The sequence below is a fragment of the Jaculus jaculus genome, chromosome 3 (assembly GCF_020740685.1).
Source record: "Jaculus jaculus isolate mJacJac1 chromosome 3, mJacJac1.mat.Y.cur, whole genome shotgun sequence".
NCBI classification, from domain to species: Eukaryota; Metazoa; Chordata; class Mammalia; order Rodentia; family Dipodidae; genus Jaculus; species Jaculus jaculus.
In genome coordinates this window covers 115886321-115900645 of record NC_059104.1, presented here as the reverse complement: position 1 = coordinate 115900645, position 14325 = coordinate 115886321, and the positions used below count along the sequence as shown (strand labels likewise).

The following is a 14325-nucleotide window of genomic DNA, read 5'->3' as shown; positions in this document are numbered from 1 at the left end:
CCCAGCTAAACTGAGAACTTTTGAAAAGTATTTATTTAACTAACTTATCCAATATATATGCATATATAACATTGATGAATATATTTTTCAGAGTTGCATTTTTTTACCATTTTATAGCATATCTAATATCTGCCATAGTATACCATAAATGAAGTCCTATGAATATTCTAGTACTGTCACAGAAATGATGCCCTTGGGTCCATGTGCTTCACAGTACACTTCTGGGTCTCCTGATCACACTGTGAGGATGACTTGGTGATAAACAGAGAAAGGATCACAGATGTCGTTTGCTATATTTCTGCTTTCATACCTTATATAGAAAAGGTGCTCATACAATTACTGAGTGAATGTACAAAATGTGTGGGTTTTGTTTTTCTTTAATATTTTATTTATTTACTTATTAGAGAGAATGGACACGCCAGGGCCTCCAGCCCCTGCAAACAACCTCCAGATGCATGCACCCCCTGGTACATCTGATTTATGAGGGTTCTGGGAATTGAACCTAGGTCCTTAAGCTTAGCAGGCAAGTGCCTTAACAGCTAAGCCATCTGTCCAGCCCCCAATTTTTTTTTTTTTAAATGTAGAAGTGTCTTGTTACTTTCTCATTTGTTGCCAGTGGTGTTTCTGTATGCCTGTGTATGTTGTGAGCTGCTCTCTCTCTCACCGCACTCATGTGGAAGCTCTTTACCATTGAGACGTTCTGTACTCATTCATATTTACCATTGAGATGTTCCATACTCATTCAGTTTTCATTGAGATGTTCCATACTCATTCAGATTTTCAAGCCAGTGTTTTTGGAAAAAAAAACACAAGTCTAATGTGAAATAAGTAACTGGGCGATTCTCATCATCCATTTAGAAATTTTGTCAAGAATAAATGTGCATAATTTTTTGCATGCCAACATAGTTTCAAGGCATGTGTTCTTCAATAACATTATTTTTTAAATGTATTTATTTATTTATTTATTTGAGAGAAGAGACAGAAAGAGAGAGAAAGAAAATGGGCACACCATGGCCTCGAGCTACTGCAGATGAACTCCAAATGCATGTGTCCCCTTGTGCATTTGGCTTACATAGGTCCTGGGGAATCAAACCGGGGTCCTTTAGCTTTGCAGATAAATGCCTTAACCACTAAGCCATCTATTCAGCCCCAAATGACATTATTTTTAGTTATCACCTAATAATTAAGTGATGACCACTTAGAAGGCTGTGGTTTTACTCTATTTTTAGCTTTTATATATAGTACTGAGTTAGTCTCCCTAATTCTATTTGTGTGCATTTTTATTTCCGTCAGAGTCAAACTCTAATAGTATGCATTTTTTTGTGTTTCTTTCTTCTTTCTTTCTTTCTTTCTTCCCTTCTCTCTCTCTCACTTATTTATTTATTTTTGAGATAGTATCTCATTCTAGCCCAGGCTGATCTGGAATTCACTGTGTAGTCTCAGGTGGCCTCACAGGGATCCTCCTACCTCTGCCTCCTAAGTCTTGGGATTAAAGGTGTGCACCACCACACCTGGCCATGTGTGTGTCTCTTAAATGACCCTAATAAATGTATTGATTTTCATGAATTTTCTCTTATGTTAAAGACATGATTGGGAAATGTACACACTGACTTTATCAAACCTCTGTACTTTTAGTTATCAGTATTGGGCCGCAGTCTGCATGCAGAATGATGCTGTGAGCAAATCATTTTAGTTATAACGAGAAGAAAGGCTTTTAGGACTGTGGATGTCATTACCCTATCTTCAAGTGGTACAAAGCAAGATTTTCAACATCTTTGTCAGAGGGATATTAGGATCTTCTGAAGAAAGGTGCAATGGGGGACAGTGTTATTCTCACATCGTCAGTGCACAGGCAGTAGAAGACAAAGCATTAGCTCTTGGGGAGGTGCTTCAGTGGTAGTGCAGTTCTGGGCTTAGTTGACACCCGTAGGTACAAGTCTGGGAGGAGAAATGTCTATTTAGTCCATGCATAAGAAATTGAAATATCATGACAGTGTGTTATGTTATATGTTTTTGTTTTGCTTTGTTTTGGGGGGGTATGGTCTCACTTTAGGCCATCCTGACCTGAAATTGACTGTGCATTCTCAGCGTAGCCTTGAACTCACAGCGATCCTCCTACTGTGCCTCCTGAGTGCTGGGATTAAAGGCATGTGCCACCATGCCCAGCTGTTTTATGTTTTTCACATACTTATAAATGATCTATTTATTTAGTAATAGGATTATTCTGTGGGCTTTTCCCCTCCCTCATCTAGGCCATAGACTACTTCAAGAAGAATGTTCTATCTTAAATATTTATAAAAAGATTTGATTGTATTTTTAAAATTACATCCTTGCAAAGAATATTATAATATTTTTACAACTTTAGAAATTGTTTCCTTGTAGTTTTATTAATGTTTGTTTAATGATGTAAAGAAGTATTATTATTGTAGGAAATTTTAGAGCTTAAAATTTTTTTTTTTTAAATATGGCCACTCAATGTTTTTGAAAGCTTTAGGGCAACTGTAAAACTTTTCTTATATAACTATAAAAACAGACTGTTCAGGAACTTTCTGAAAAATAGTAAAAGTCCAAAACAAGCTTCATGGCCCCCTTCAGGGGTTGTTGACTATGAACACAAGAAGGGCATTGGTTTTCCAGCAATATTCAATTTCTTGGTTTGGTTGCAAGACTGTGTTCAGTTTGTACAGAGTGATGTTTTATTATGTTCCAACTCCTAGAAGCTGCTAGAATCTAGTAAGCGTAGTTTTCAGTACAGACATTTTCAAGTTCAGGGTTGATTTTACCAACTGCCTTGCTCTTTCAGCCAAGCCAAAGCAATGTACTCCTGTAAAGCCGAGCACAGCCACGAGCTCTCCTTCCCCCAGGGGGCGATATTTTCCAATGGTGAGTACATGTCTTGAGTGTGCCCTTGGAGGGAGGGGAGAATGGTGTGCTGCCAAGAGAAGCATCATTTTCTCATCCACAACGTGTCTTAGGCCTGCTGAAGCCTCCCGCAGGGAACATATATGAATTGGTATCCCTATTAGTGCATTCCTAAACTGAGGCAGGGTTGTAAATTTGAGGCTAGCCAGGGCTAACACAGTAAATGTATAAGGTCAGCTTATATTATGAGACCCTGTTTCCCAAAACAAGATTACAATTAAAAAAAAATAAAGATTTCCTTGTCTCTTCTTCTCTCAGTAAATATAATAATTTAATTAAAAATTTAAAAAGAAAAATAGGAGGGATGGAGGAACACTTACTCAGATTATCTGATTATCTAAACACAAAAACATTCCAACTTCCAAAAGGCTATAACATTATTTTATTTTGACAACATGAATACATGCATATGATTTGGGATTTGTTTAATTTATATCAATTATTAGAAGCTAGTGTCAACTGAGTGACATTTAATTTATTATTTCTTTATTTTACCAGTGTACCCATCAGTGGAACCAGGATGGTTAAAGGCAACTTATGAAGGCAAAACAGGACTAGTCCCTGAAAATTATGTTGTCTTCCTCTAATACTGTTTAGTGGATGGCAGTATCTTCATGGTATCCATGGTAACACATAAGTGCTGTGATTTTATCTGACACAGATATGGGGATCAGCCACTAAATGCAAACAGTCAATTTTGATCAAGCTCTTCATCAGCAGACTATGTAGCTCCCTGTTAATGGAAAGAAAAAACATGTTAAAATTGTGGCCATTCTTTTTGGCTGGTTTCATGTGTGTGTTGTTTAAAATATATCTTTCTTATCTTTTGGCAATGAGTAATTCTCTACAATGTCTCTTTTGTAGCAACTTTATAATCTCAAATACTGTGTTAAATACTACATCCACAAAATTTGGAATCCACAAATCTACTATATGGATGTTGAGATCTGTCCTTCACTGCCTGGTATTCTCTGAAAAACCTTGAAATCATTACTTAAAAATGTAACTTAAATTGTTTGTTTATTTTTTTCTCAAAAATATACTGTTTTATATATGATTGTTTTGCTGGTCCTAAACATTTCAAGAAAATAAGTCTTTGTTTTATCATAACTTTATTTTTATTTGTTTTCCACGATGATGATGGTATTCAAAAGTGATTATGTATATTATATGTATAAAGAAAGGCAAGTTCAGTCAAACACTGATCCTCTGTAGACAATCCATCCAGAATTTCTGACAGATTTCATGGGTTTAGAGCAAAGATTTTAAGCTATTTCTGGAAAAGCTTGATAGTAAATATTTTTGTGGCAAGCTGGATTTGACTTGAGAATCAAAGATTACTGACCCCTCCTCTAAAAGTTGTACAAAACTATTGAGCTTTTTATAAAATTTTACATTAAAATATAAATGTTAATAAATCAAATGCACATCTTCAAATGGCATCCTACGAGTGGAGTTATACTTACAAAGTAATTGTAAAACACAGTATAATATAAGTCCACTTGTAACACTGAAATGTCAAGGTACTTTAGTAATATCCATTGGTGGCTTATGAGGCATTCTTCTACAAATGATAACTATGCTGTTTAGAAACACTAATAGGGGAGCTGCACTTTGTAACATCTGTGCTTTGTCAAAACGGAAAGTAAACAACAAAGTATTGGATTCTTAAGTTATACCAGAGTTTAAAATCATGGCATTATCTTTAGCAGGAATAAAATTTACATATCATTTTTCTTTATGCATCCTGTTTATAGCCTTCCTAAAAATTTCACTGAACCTATAGAGCATAGAAATTGGTATTTACTATTCATTTATATGCATCCATGATTTGGTTATATATCAGCTATGTTTTCTATTATTTCTATTTTGATAATCTTAATATATTATTTCTATGAGTATCTGTGTGGCAGAGAGCTTTTCTTTAGAGTCTAAAAAATTTAGTTATCTGCCACTTGGCTCCACCAGCCCTCCTCTACTTGGCCTTGATACCTTGCCAGAGTTTTCTCCACTTTATAGACACTCAGTGTTTACTGTGTCAAGCTTCATTTAGGTATTATAACTTACATTCCAGTTCCTTCTACTTTAAATCAATATTTCAACAGGTAATAGGTACAACATACATACCACTATGCCTCAGAGCATTTATGTTATTAAATATAAAATGAACATAATGGATTAGAATTAACAAGTAAAAAGAGCAATAGCAAATATACACATTCAGGAATAAATAAATATTAATGAATTGAAATAAATGAATATAAATACTCTGATGTCACAAAAGACTAGTGATGCTGATGTGATGGGGAAGTCAGATAAAAGATTGTCTTGTCTCCTTCCTTCTTGCTGTTGATCTCAGTATACTATAGTGCAAATGGTAGACCTCATTGGTCAAGATACTTCATGACCCTTGGTGGTACTAACAGCATTGCTGGCTCTCTACACTCTGATGAAACAGATCTTTTTCATTGTCCCAGCCCCCTACTTTACAGGGTACCCTGTCGTTAAAGCACACTTGCCATCCCCTGGCATCCTGCTAAATCAGAATCACTTAAGGAAAATTGCTTTTCTTTCAAAGACCAACTTGATTCCAGAGAGATTCAGAATCTTAGTCAACTTGCTACTACATAATGAAACCTCAAGTTTCATTTTAGCTCAGACCAGAGCACTCCTGCTTCTGAGATGTCTGTGAGCTGACTCCAGTGATGCTCAATGAGGAGTTAAAGCTTGTGTGGAATGTGGCTCTGAAGTCTCCTTTCTGCTGGTGAAGCATCTTCTCTGGCATTATCTGTCGTGGTCCTTTTCTTGAAACAAACTGTAAACATGCTGGCTCATGTTGTACTTTTGCTTGGCTTTTTAGAACCTTATAGACTGTATTTTCATGTTGGTTACATATGTAAAGAAGTCACGATGATCTGTTGGAGAAAGGCTAAGCAGCTTTTCCCCTGAAGTAAGCTCCTTGCACATGAAGCACTGAGAAGCACTGAGAAAATGAAGCCATGTCCTCTAAAACACACCAAATATTAATGATGCGGGAATACAGTGCATTGGAAGAGAGTTACATCAAAAACTGTAAGAGCATGCTTCCTTCAGCAGCACATACACTGAAGTCATAATGGAGCAGAGTATATTTGCATGGGCCTTGAACAAGGATAACACGAAAATTCCTGAAGCATTCCATATGTTTTTTGAAACATTATAGTAGTGTTGCTGTGATGGAAACGTACCTTTTCAGAGACAGTGTGGAATTATTCGAACTGCCCTATCTTCACCTCTGAAACCTACAGCAGCGCTTATGCAAATGACCTACAGTAATCCATGTGGGGATGATGCCAAGCGTCTAAGATAATTATGCCATGTCATTTGTGAATGTATCTCTGAGAGTAAAACATTGGTGTCTTTCCACAGGTGACTCTTGTTACTCCACTGAACTTACATTATAGAAACTAGTCATTCAACTGAGTGATTTTCCTATTGTGTTTTGTCAGTATCTGCAAAGTAAATTAATCTTTATACCCCTATAATGTCCATGAAGTTTGAAGAAGTGTTATTTGTCCTTGTTTGTTGTTTTGGGTCACTGTATTGTAGCATGAGCATATCGGAGTTTCTCAACGATGGCTTATTCAGGAATGGTGGAGAAAAGAATACACAACAAATATACTTTATGTTCTCATAATCCCACACTCTCCAGGTTCCCAAATAGTGACAATAAAGATACAAATTTGATTCCATTTGCTGCATGGTAATTAGCTTTTCACATTGTGAAGTGCCTTCTAAGTTACCACTATATTCTGAAGAAATTTCCTACCATAACCTCATGAAGATACCGCACTGTTAATTTTCCCACACCCAGACCCCAACCTCAGGTTCTTGTTTATGTCAAAGGATATCACTAACCCTGATGCTACTCTAGAAGAGTTGCTGAGAGCCTCAACTCAAAAAAAAAAAAAAAAATGCAGCACTGATTGAATATATCTTTATGCTTGGGACCAGAAGCATTTTAGAATAGTTTCATATATATGAGATCTTATGTCCTTGAAAATATTACAGAATATGAAAATACTATGGAAACAGGAGTGAGGTCAAGTCATAAAATTAATTGGTATTTCATATGGTTGTTATATATAGCCTAAAGGTAATTTTGAGCAATATTTGTAATTGTGAATAAAAAGTTCCATGGTATGGAGTTTATAGTTGTGGCATAATGTGTATGCTCAAAAATGTTTCAAATTTTGGATTTTTTAGGATATCTCAGAATGGGTGTTCCAGGACCTATTGCCACTGAGAACAAACTTCAGATACATGGATCACTGTGCATCTGGCTTTACATGGGTACTGGGGAATTGGATTCAGACTGTCAGGCTTTGCAAGCAAGTGCCTTTGACTGATGAGCCATCTCTCCAGCCTGATTTGGGGGATTTTATTTTATTTTTTGAGGTAGGATCTCATTGTAGCTCAGACTGACATGGAATTCACTATGTAGTCTCAGGCTGGCCTCAAATTCACAGTGATCCTCCTACTTTTGCCTCTGGAGTGCTGGGATTAAAGGCATGTGCCATGACTGCTGGCAGATTTTAGGTTTTTGAATAGGGATTCTCTACCTGTAATACCCCTAGGTATGTGTTGAAGAGACCTTCATGAGCACTTGCAACCTGATTTGTTTTTTACTTCACACCAAAGGCAGACCAGTTGAACAACAGATTTTATTCTTTAGATTCACAATAGATTTGTCTCTTGCATCCCTTCCTGTGACCTCACATCACTGTGCGGGACTCTGAAATCATCTCCTGGTAAAGAACAAAGCAGGTCTGACTCCTGTCCAGAAGTCCAAGGTTTTCCCACTTCAAGTTAAAATTGCTATGTAATTTCACCTCCATTGCTGTGCTGTTCTTTCTGCAATCAAGACACTTTTAAAAATGAGGTTAACATTTCTGAACAGTTGATGGCCAGACTGTAGTTTCTCCTGTTGATCCACAGAGCTAATAACAAGTATTTATCAACTTCCTGAACATATTTACTATATTCACCCATTGTTTCATTGTTTCAAATGGCAACAACCTTGGGAAAAATCAGGCTTATGAATGGTGTCAAGTCATTGAAAGAGGGGTTTTATGATATTCGGCCAGCTGAACCCTTTTTTTTTTTTTTTTTTTTTTTTTTTTTTTGGCTTTCTAAGGTAGAGTCTCACTCTAGCTCAGGCTGACCTGGAATTCACTATGTATTCTTAGGGTGGCCTCAAACTCTTGGCTATCCTCCTACCTCTGCCTCCCAAGTGCTGGGATTAAAGGCGTGCACCACCACGCCCTGCTTGAACCCATTATTTTGAGGAATATTGTCAGTACTCTCTAGAAGCTATTAGCAAGAAACATGTTTCTATTTGCTAGATCCATGCTCAGAAACTTGTATGGACTAGGGGTCTGGCAGTATGCCATCACTTGAGTGCTACACCACAGCCAAGGTGAGTATTTCTTGATGTTATATGGAGAAGTACAATCCATGTGCTTACTGAGGAGGCTTGACAAGTAGAAACCCTTTTCAAATATTAAAAAATATGCACATTCCCCACAATTCAAGATGAAGGTCTTCTGGAGAAACTGAAGTATGGGAGGACGTGAGGCTGAAGATTCTAAGATGGCCTTAATAAGCTGATCATGTTCTCTCCTCCCATGGCATCTGTCTGTCCCCAGGGTTTCCCATGGTTTGTGCCCTTCGAGGGCTGAGAGTAAGCCAACTATGCTTAGACTGGCTTTTTTTCTTCCATGAAGAATGCACATTGTTCTTTGGGTAGCAGCCTGCTCCCAACCCCCAAAGAAAATTATATGTACTAGAAAGGGTCTGAGAATACTACCTGTACATGATGCATTCTTAAAACCCAATGTATCATTATCTGTAAAAGGATGGAATTTCAAAAATCTCCGAACTCTTTCTTTTCTTACAAGTAGGAAGTTTGGCAAGGAAAATGCCTGTTTTTAATTCAAAATCTATTTATATACTCTTATGTGTGAGGTACTACAATTTATATAAAGGTTGGATATTTAGATTCTGTTATGACTAGGAGCTTTGCAGCAATTAACACAATAAGTAATAAATATGCTGAAAATGATTGTCAGTAAATTATCATTGAATTTTTTGTTTATTTTGTAATGTTTCTATAGTTATCGATACTTTGTGTGTGTATATACATATACACATACACATACACATGCCAATATGTAAATAACCTATGTTATTCCTAATCTAAATCACCACAATATCTATAATGTATGTTTATACTGTTTTAAATGACTTTAAAAATAAACTATATGAACACATTTCAATTTAGTCTTTGTATCTGAAGACCTGCTCTGTTGAATAGTAGCTCTCTTGGCTTCATATGGAGGAAAACCAAGGTGCTTTATCCTGTGAGTCATCATTATTCATCATTATTGATTTAACTAAGTGGAAAATCACAGGAGAATTTGGTGGCAAATAAATGTGCGAAGTTAAGATAATAGTGATAATACTAGATATCTGAAGAGGTGACCTTAATGAAGAAAATGGTAACTATAACAAGCCTGCAGGCTTATCTCAAATACTGTTATTTTGCAAAACTTTGTGAGTGCTCTGAAAATATCAATATTCAGATACTTCCCTTGAATTTTATTAGGTTTATGACTATTGGTGCTTTGAATAAAATACTCTCTATAAGCTTAAGTGTTTTGAATGTTTGACTCCCAGTTGGTGGTAGTTTGGGAAGGCGGTGAAGCCTTTGGGAGCTTTGCTTGAGTAGGGGTGTTACTAGGGGCTGGCTTCAAAGGAAGCCCACTTCCAAGCCAGTATAAAGGCTACTTCCTCCATGCTGATGTGATGACATGTGACACTCAGTAGCTGTGTGCTTGTGCTATGGTTTCCCTGCCATGGTGAAACTTCCTCTTAGAACAGAAAGCCAAATGAAACCCTTTCCTTCATCAGCTGCTTCTGGTCAGGTATTTTGTCCTACCAACAAGAAGGTAATTGCTTCTGAAAATTGATATTGAGATGTGGGGTCATTGCTGTGATAAATGTGACCACGTGGGTTTTGGTCCTTTGGAAATGGTCTGTGAGCAGAATAGGAAAGGATCTGGAACTTTTGACTAGACATGTTTTACATACTATAAACAGAACTTGATGAGCCATTCTGGTGAGAGTTTGAATGCAAAAAAAAAAGTGGAGTGTGGAAGTGCACCATACAAAATTTCAGAGAGAAAAGAGGACTTTGTCAGGAACACGGCTAGAGGCAATTCATTTGGTATTCTGCCCATGTCCTAAGAACTTGAACAAAGTTGACTTCAAAAGTGGCGGACTGTTGTGTCTGGCAGGGGAAAGTGCAGAGCAGAAGGATGTGCAAGTGTAAAGTTTTGTACAGAAGGAAATAGGAGCAAGTAATAAGTTTCAACCCTCCAGAGACTGCAGCCGCCATAGGTGAAGTTGTTAAAGAAGTACCCCCACTGAGGATAGGTGACCTACTTGTCATTGGGACAATAGAAAAGATGCTCTGCAACCCACTACAGGCTGAAGCTTGGAGGAATGCTGAAAGGAGGGGTGTGACAGAAGAATGCTGAAGAAGTTTCCTTTTCCTCAAAGTCAGGATTTATCCAATGCCCCCCACTCCCAGATTAACAAATTTGGCAGCATAAATAACCACATACTCATTCTGGAAGCATTAAAATACTGGAAATATGGGGCTGGAGAGATGGCTTAGCGGTTAAGCGCTTGCCTGTGAAGCCTAAGGACCCCAGTTCGAGGCTCGGTTCCCCAGGTCCCACGTTAGCCAGATGCACAAGGGGCCGCATGCGTCTGGAGTTCGTTTGCAGAGGCTGGAAGCCCTGGTGCGCCCATTCTCTCTCTCTCCCTCTATCTGCCTTTCTCTCTGTGTCTGTTGCTCTCAAATAAATAAATTAATTTAAAAAAAATACTGGAAATAGAGGGTCATTAAATTTGCAGCACAGTTTTAGAAATAATAACATCTGTCATAGACTTGCACACAATAATATGTAAAGAGCAGCTTATTATTGTGGTGTCCTTTCCCAAAATCTCCAAAAGCATGAGAAAAACACCAGATAAACCCATATGGAATACTTCCCATAGAATATTTGTTAGCCTAGCATCCCTCAATATTATTAAGGCAACGAAGAAAAACAAAATGCAGAAACTGTCACAGTAAGAAAGTGAAGATAGTAAAATGTAAAGCAATGTAGAATACCAAATTGGGTCCTGAAAAAGAAAACAAGACAAGAGGGCTGGAAGGATAGCTTAGCAGTTAAGGCGTTTGCCCGAAAAGCCAAAGGACCCAGGTTCAATTCCCCCAGGACCCACATTAGCCAGATGCACTAGGGGGCACATGTGTCTGGAATTCATTTACAGTGGCTAGAGGCCCTGATGTGCCCATTCTCTCTCTCTCTCTCTCTCTCTCTCCCTTTCCCTTTTTCTCTGTCAAATAAATACATAAAAATAAAGTATAAAAAGACAAGATTTTGAAAACTAAATGTAGTTCAAGTAAACCAAAATGATTTTTAGGTATTAAAAATATTTCTTAGGGCTGGAGAGATGGCTTAGCAGTTAAGCGCTTGCCTGTGAAGCCTAAGGACCCCGGTTCAAGGCTCGGGTCCCCAGGTCCCACGTTAGCCAGATGCACAAGGGGGCGCATGCGTCTGGAGTTCGTTTGCAGAGGCTGGTAGCCCTGGCGTGCCCATTCTCTCTCTCTCCCTCTGTCTTTCTCTCTGTGTCTGTCGCTCTCAAATAAATAAAAATTAAAAAAATTAAAAAAATATTGCTTAAAAAGAGTGACATGAAAAGTAGCCACAAGATTCAAATGAATATGTTGTACTCATCAAATATTCCTTTTTAAATATTTATGTTTATGCCCTTAGACTCATGCTGCTTTCATATTTGTTCACAGAAGCCTCATTTTGCCAATGATGGTGATTACTGGGAGGGTCAAACCTTTCCAGTCAGTGCACTGACAAAAAGTGACTGTTGAGTGCTCAGCACTAAAAAAGACATCTTTTCCACACCCTCCAAGGCTCAGGGAACATTGTGGAAAGGTAAAAGAAATAATGTTATGATCTAAGAATGGGGAAGAAGGCTTTGGGACACTCTTCTGGACACGAGGACCATTACATTTGTCATCATAGTGCTTGTCATTACCTGCACAAGACCTGCACAGTACTGGGCCTATTAGCATGTCATGGATGATGGAGGAGGGCAAAAAAAATGCATCAAAATGAAGAAAAACTAGTTGTAAAAAGAGGTTCAATGGAGAGGGATAAGGAATGGAGTTACCAAAGAAAGCAATAGAATAAAGATTATGATTAAAATACATTACGTACATGTAAGAAAATTGTCAATAATTTTTTTTACAAAAAACATCCTAGCCACAAAATTGGGGACACCCTATATAATTTTCAGAATTCAAGTGGCTGCTTTTTTATTTGTTTGTTTGTTTTAATTTGTTTTTGAGGAAGGGTTTTGCTCTGGCCCAGGCTGACCTGGAATGCACTATGTAATCTCAGGGTGGCCTTGAACTCATGGTGATCCTATCTCTGCCTTCTGAGTTCTGAGATTAATGCCATGCTCCACCATGCCTGGCTCAAGTGGCTTTTTATTCAAAACTTAAGTACTCACACTTGTTTCACTTCTGTACAAGACCAGTTTCTGTTATTACCCAGTCCTTTACTGAAGCAGTGTGCATGTATAGCAGGACAAGCCCCTTTCATTGGGGGCATGAGTTCAGTAACAAAGGAGTTAACTCCTCGTAGGAGTTAGAGTGTGGTTTGTGGCTGCTGTGGTTTTGTGTTGTGTCATCTTGTCCAGGATGGGTGGAAAGTGTTCTTTAGCATTCCGTGAATGGACAGCTTTACCTGGCATTATTTACATTTTGACAGGGCAAACATGTCCACACATAGAAGCAATATGTTTTTTCAGGGCAGAGTTGGTTTTTGGTTCTGCTCCTCTTTCTGCTAAACTTCAGCTGATTGAGCTGTGTGTGTACGTGTGTGTGTGTGTGTGTGTGTGTGTGTGTGTGTGTTGGGAGTGGTAAGATGGTGTTTAACTGAATTTTCTAAATCATTACTTTTTTAAAAAAAATCAAGATTTGCAAAATTAAACTACGTTAAGCTTACATTTGAAGCTCTTAGACCCAAGTTGTGTTGTTAAAATTGAGGTTTTTACACTGCCCATAGTTGAGAAGATAAAATCCTTTCTAAACTTCTAATGTTGTAAGATAATGGATGTAGGGGTAAGAAATGTGTGTGTATATAAATGTATGAATTTTGGGGGGCTGGAGATATGGCTTAGTGGTGAAGGTGTTTGTCTGCAAAGCCAACGGATCCTGGTTCAACTCTACAGGACCCACGTAAGCCAGATGCACAAGGGGGCACACAAGTGTCTAGAATTCGTATTTCATATAAAAACATGTGATTTATTTGAGAGAAAGTGGCAAACACAGAGAGAGAAAGAGAGAATGGGCATGCCAGGGTCTCCAGCCACTGCAAACTAATTCCAGATGCTTGTGCCACCTTGTGCCTCTGGCCTACATGGGTACTGGGAATCAAACCTGGGTCCTTAGGCGTCACAGGCAAGTGCCTTAGCTGCTGAGCCATCTCTGCAGCCCTCGGTAATTCTTGGAAGAGGATACCTTTAGGAAATTTCCCCAAATACTAGTTGACATACTTGAAAATACTGTCTCTGAGTGTCTTCGGTAAATGGCCTAAGCATGGCATTCAGTAGCTTACTTGATAGACTAAGGTGCTTGGCTCTGTCTAACTTTTCAAGTTGCCAAGAGCTAAATCTATTGAAAAATATTGCAGAATCAACTCATGCCACAGAGAGGAGCATAGTAGCATTCCTCTCTATCCTTGTGATAAGTTTTTTAAATATTTTATTTTTTTATTTATGGAAGACAATCTCCATAAGCACGTGCCACCACGTGCATCTGGCTGACGTGGGTTTGATTCCCCAGGATCACGTAGGCCAGATGCAGAAGGTGACACTGCATCTGGAATTGGTTTGCAAGGCTGGAGGCCCTGGCACATCCATTCTTTTTATATACATCTCTCTCTCTTCCCCAAATAAATAAAATTTAAAAAAAAAAAAACTAGGATTTTTATTACTTTGAGAGTGGAGAAAACATTGAGAACACGGGAGAACTGAATAGTCTTTATAATACATAGTTATAGAATGTAAGAATGAAGAGAATACTAATGTGATAGCCCCACAAAAAAAGAAATGCACATAAATATTTTAAAAGATTTTAGTATCACTACCAGAAAATGCAATTATACCAACAACAAATGCTCTTTATTATTATTTTTCTTACCCATGTGACTAGAGAAATTGTGACTTTCCTGAAAAAAATTAGACCAGATAAGCAGTTATTATTAGCCT

At 37.9% G+C, this 14325-nt stretch overlaps 1 protein-coding gene and 1 non-coding gene across 3 annotated transcripts in view; both read left to right on the top strand.

The window, feature by feature from the left end:
• The window catches only part of Arhgap42 (Rho GTPase activating protein 42), a 297464-nt gene extending 290356 nt beyond the window's left edge, over nucleotides 1-7108 (top strand). For both annotated transcript variants that reach the window (XM_004661915.2, XM_045145457.1), the window contains exons 23-24: nucleotides 2804-2883; nucleotides 3421-7108. In XM_004661915.2, coding sequence (XP_004661972.1) covers nucleotides 2804-2883; nucleotides 3421-3509 — 169 coding nt within the window. In that variant the 3' untranslated portion in view covers nucleotides 3510-7108. The remainder of the gene's footprint in view (nucleotides 1-2803; nucleotides 2884-3420) is intronic.
• LOC123459756 lies at nucleotides 6003-6109 on the top strand. Its single transcript, XR_006636497.1, has one exon. It is a non-coding gene; the product is annotated as a U6 spliceosomal RNA (small nuclear RNA).
• Nucleotides 7109-14325: the final 7217 nt, after the last annotated feature.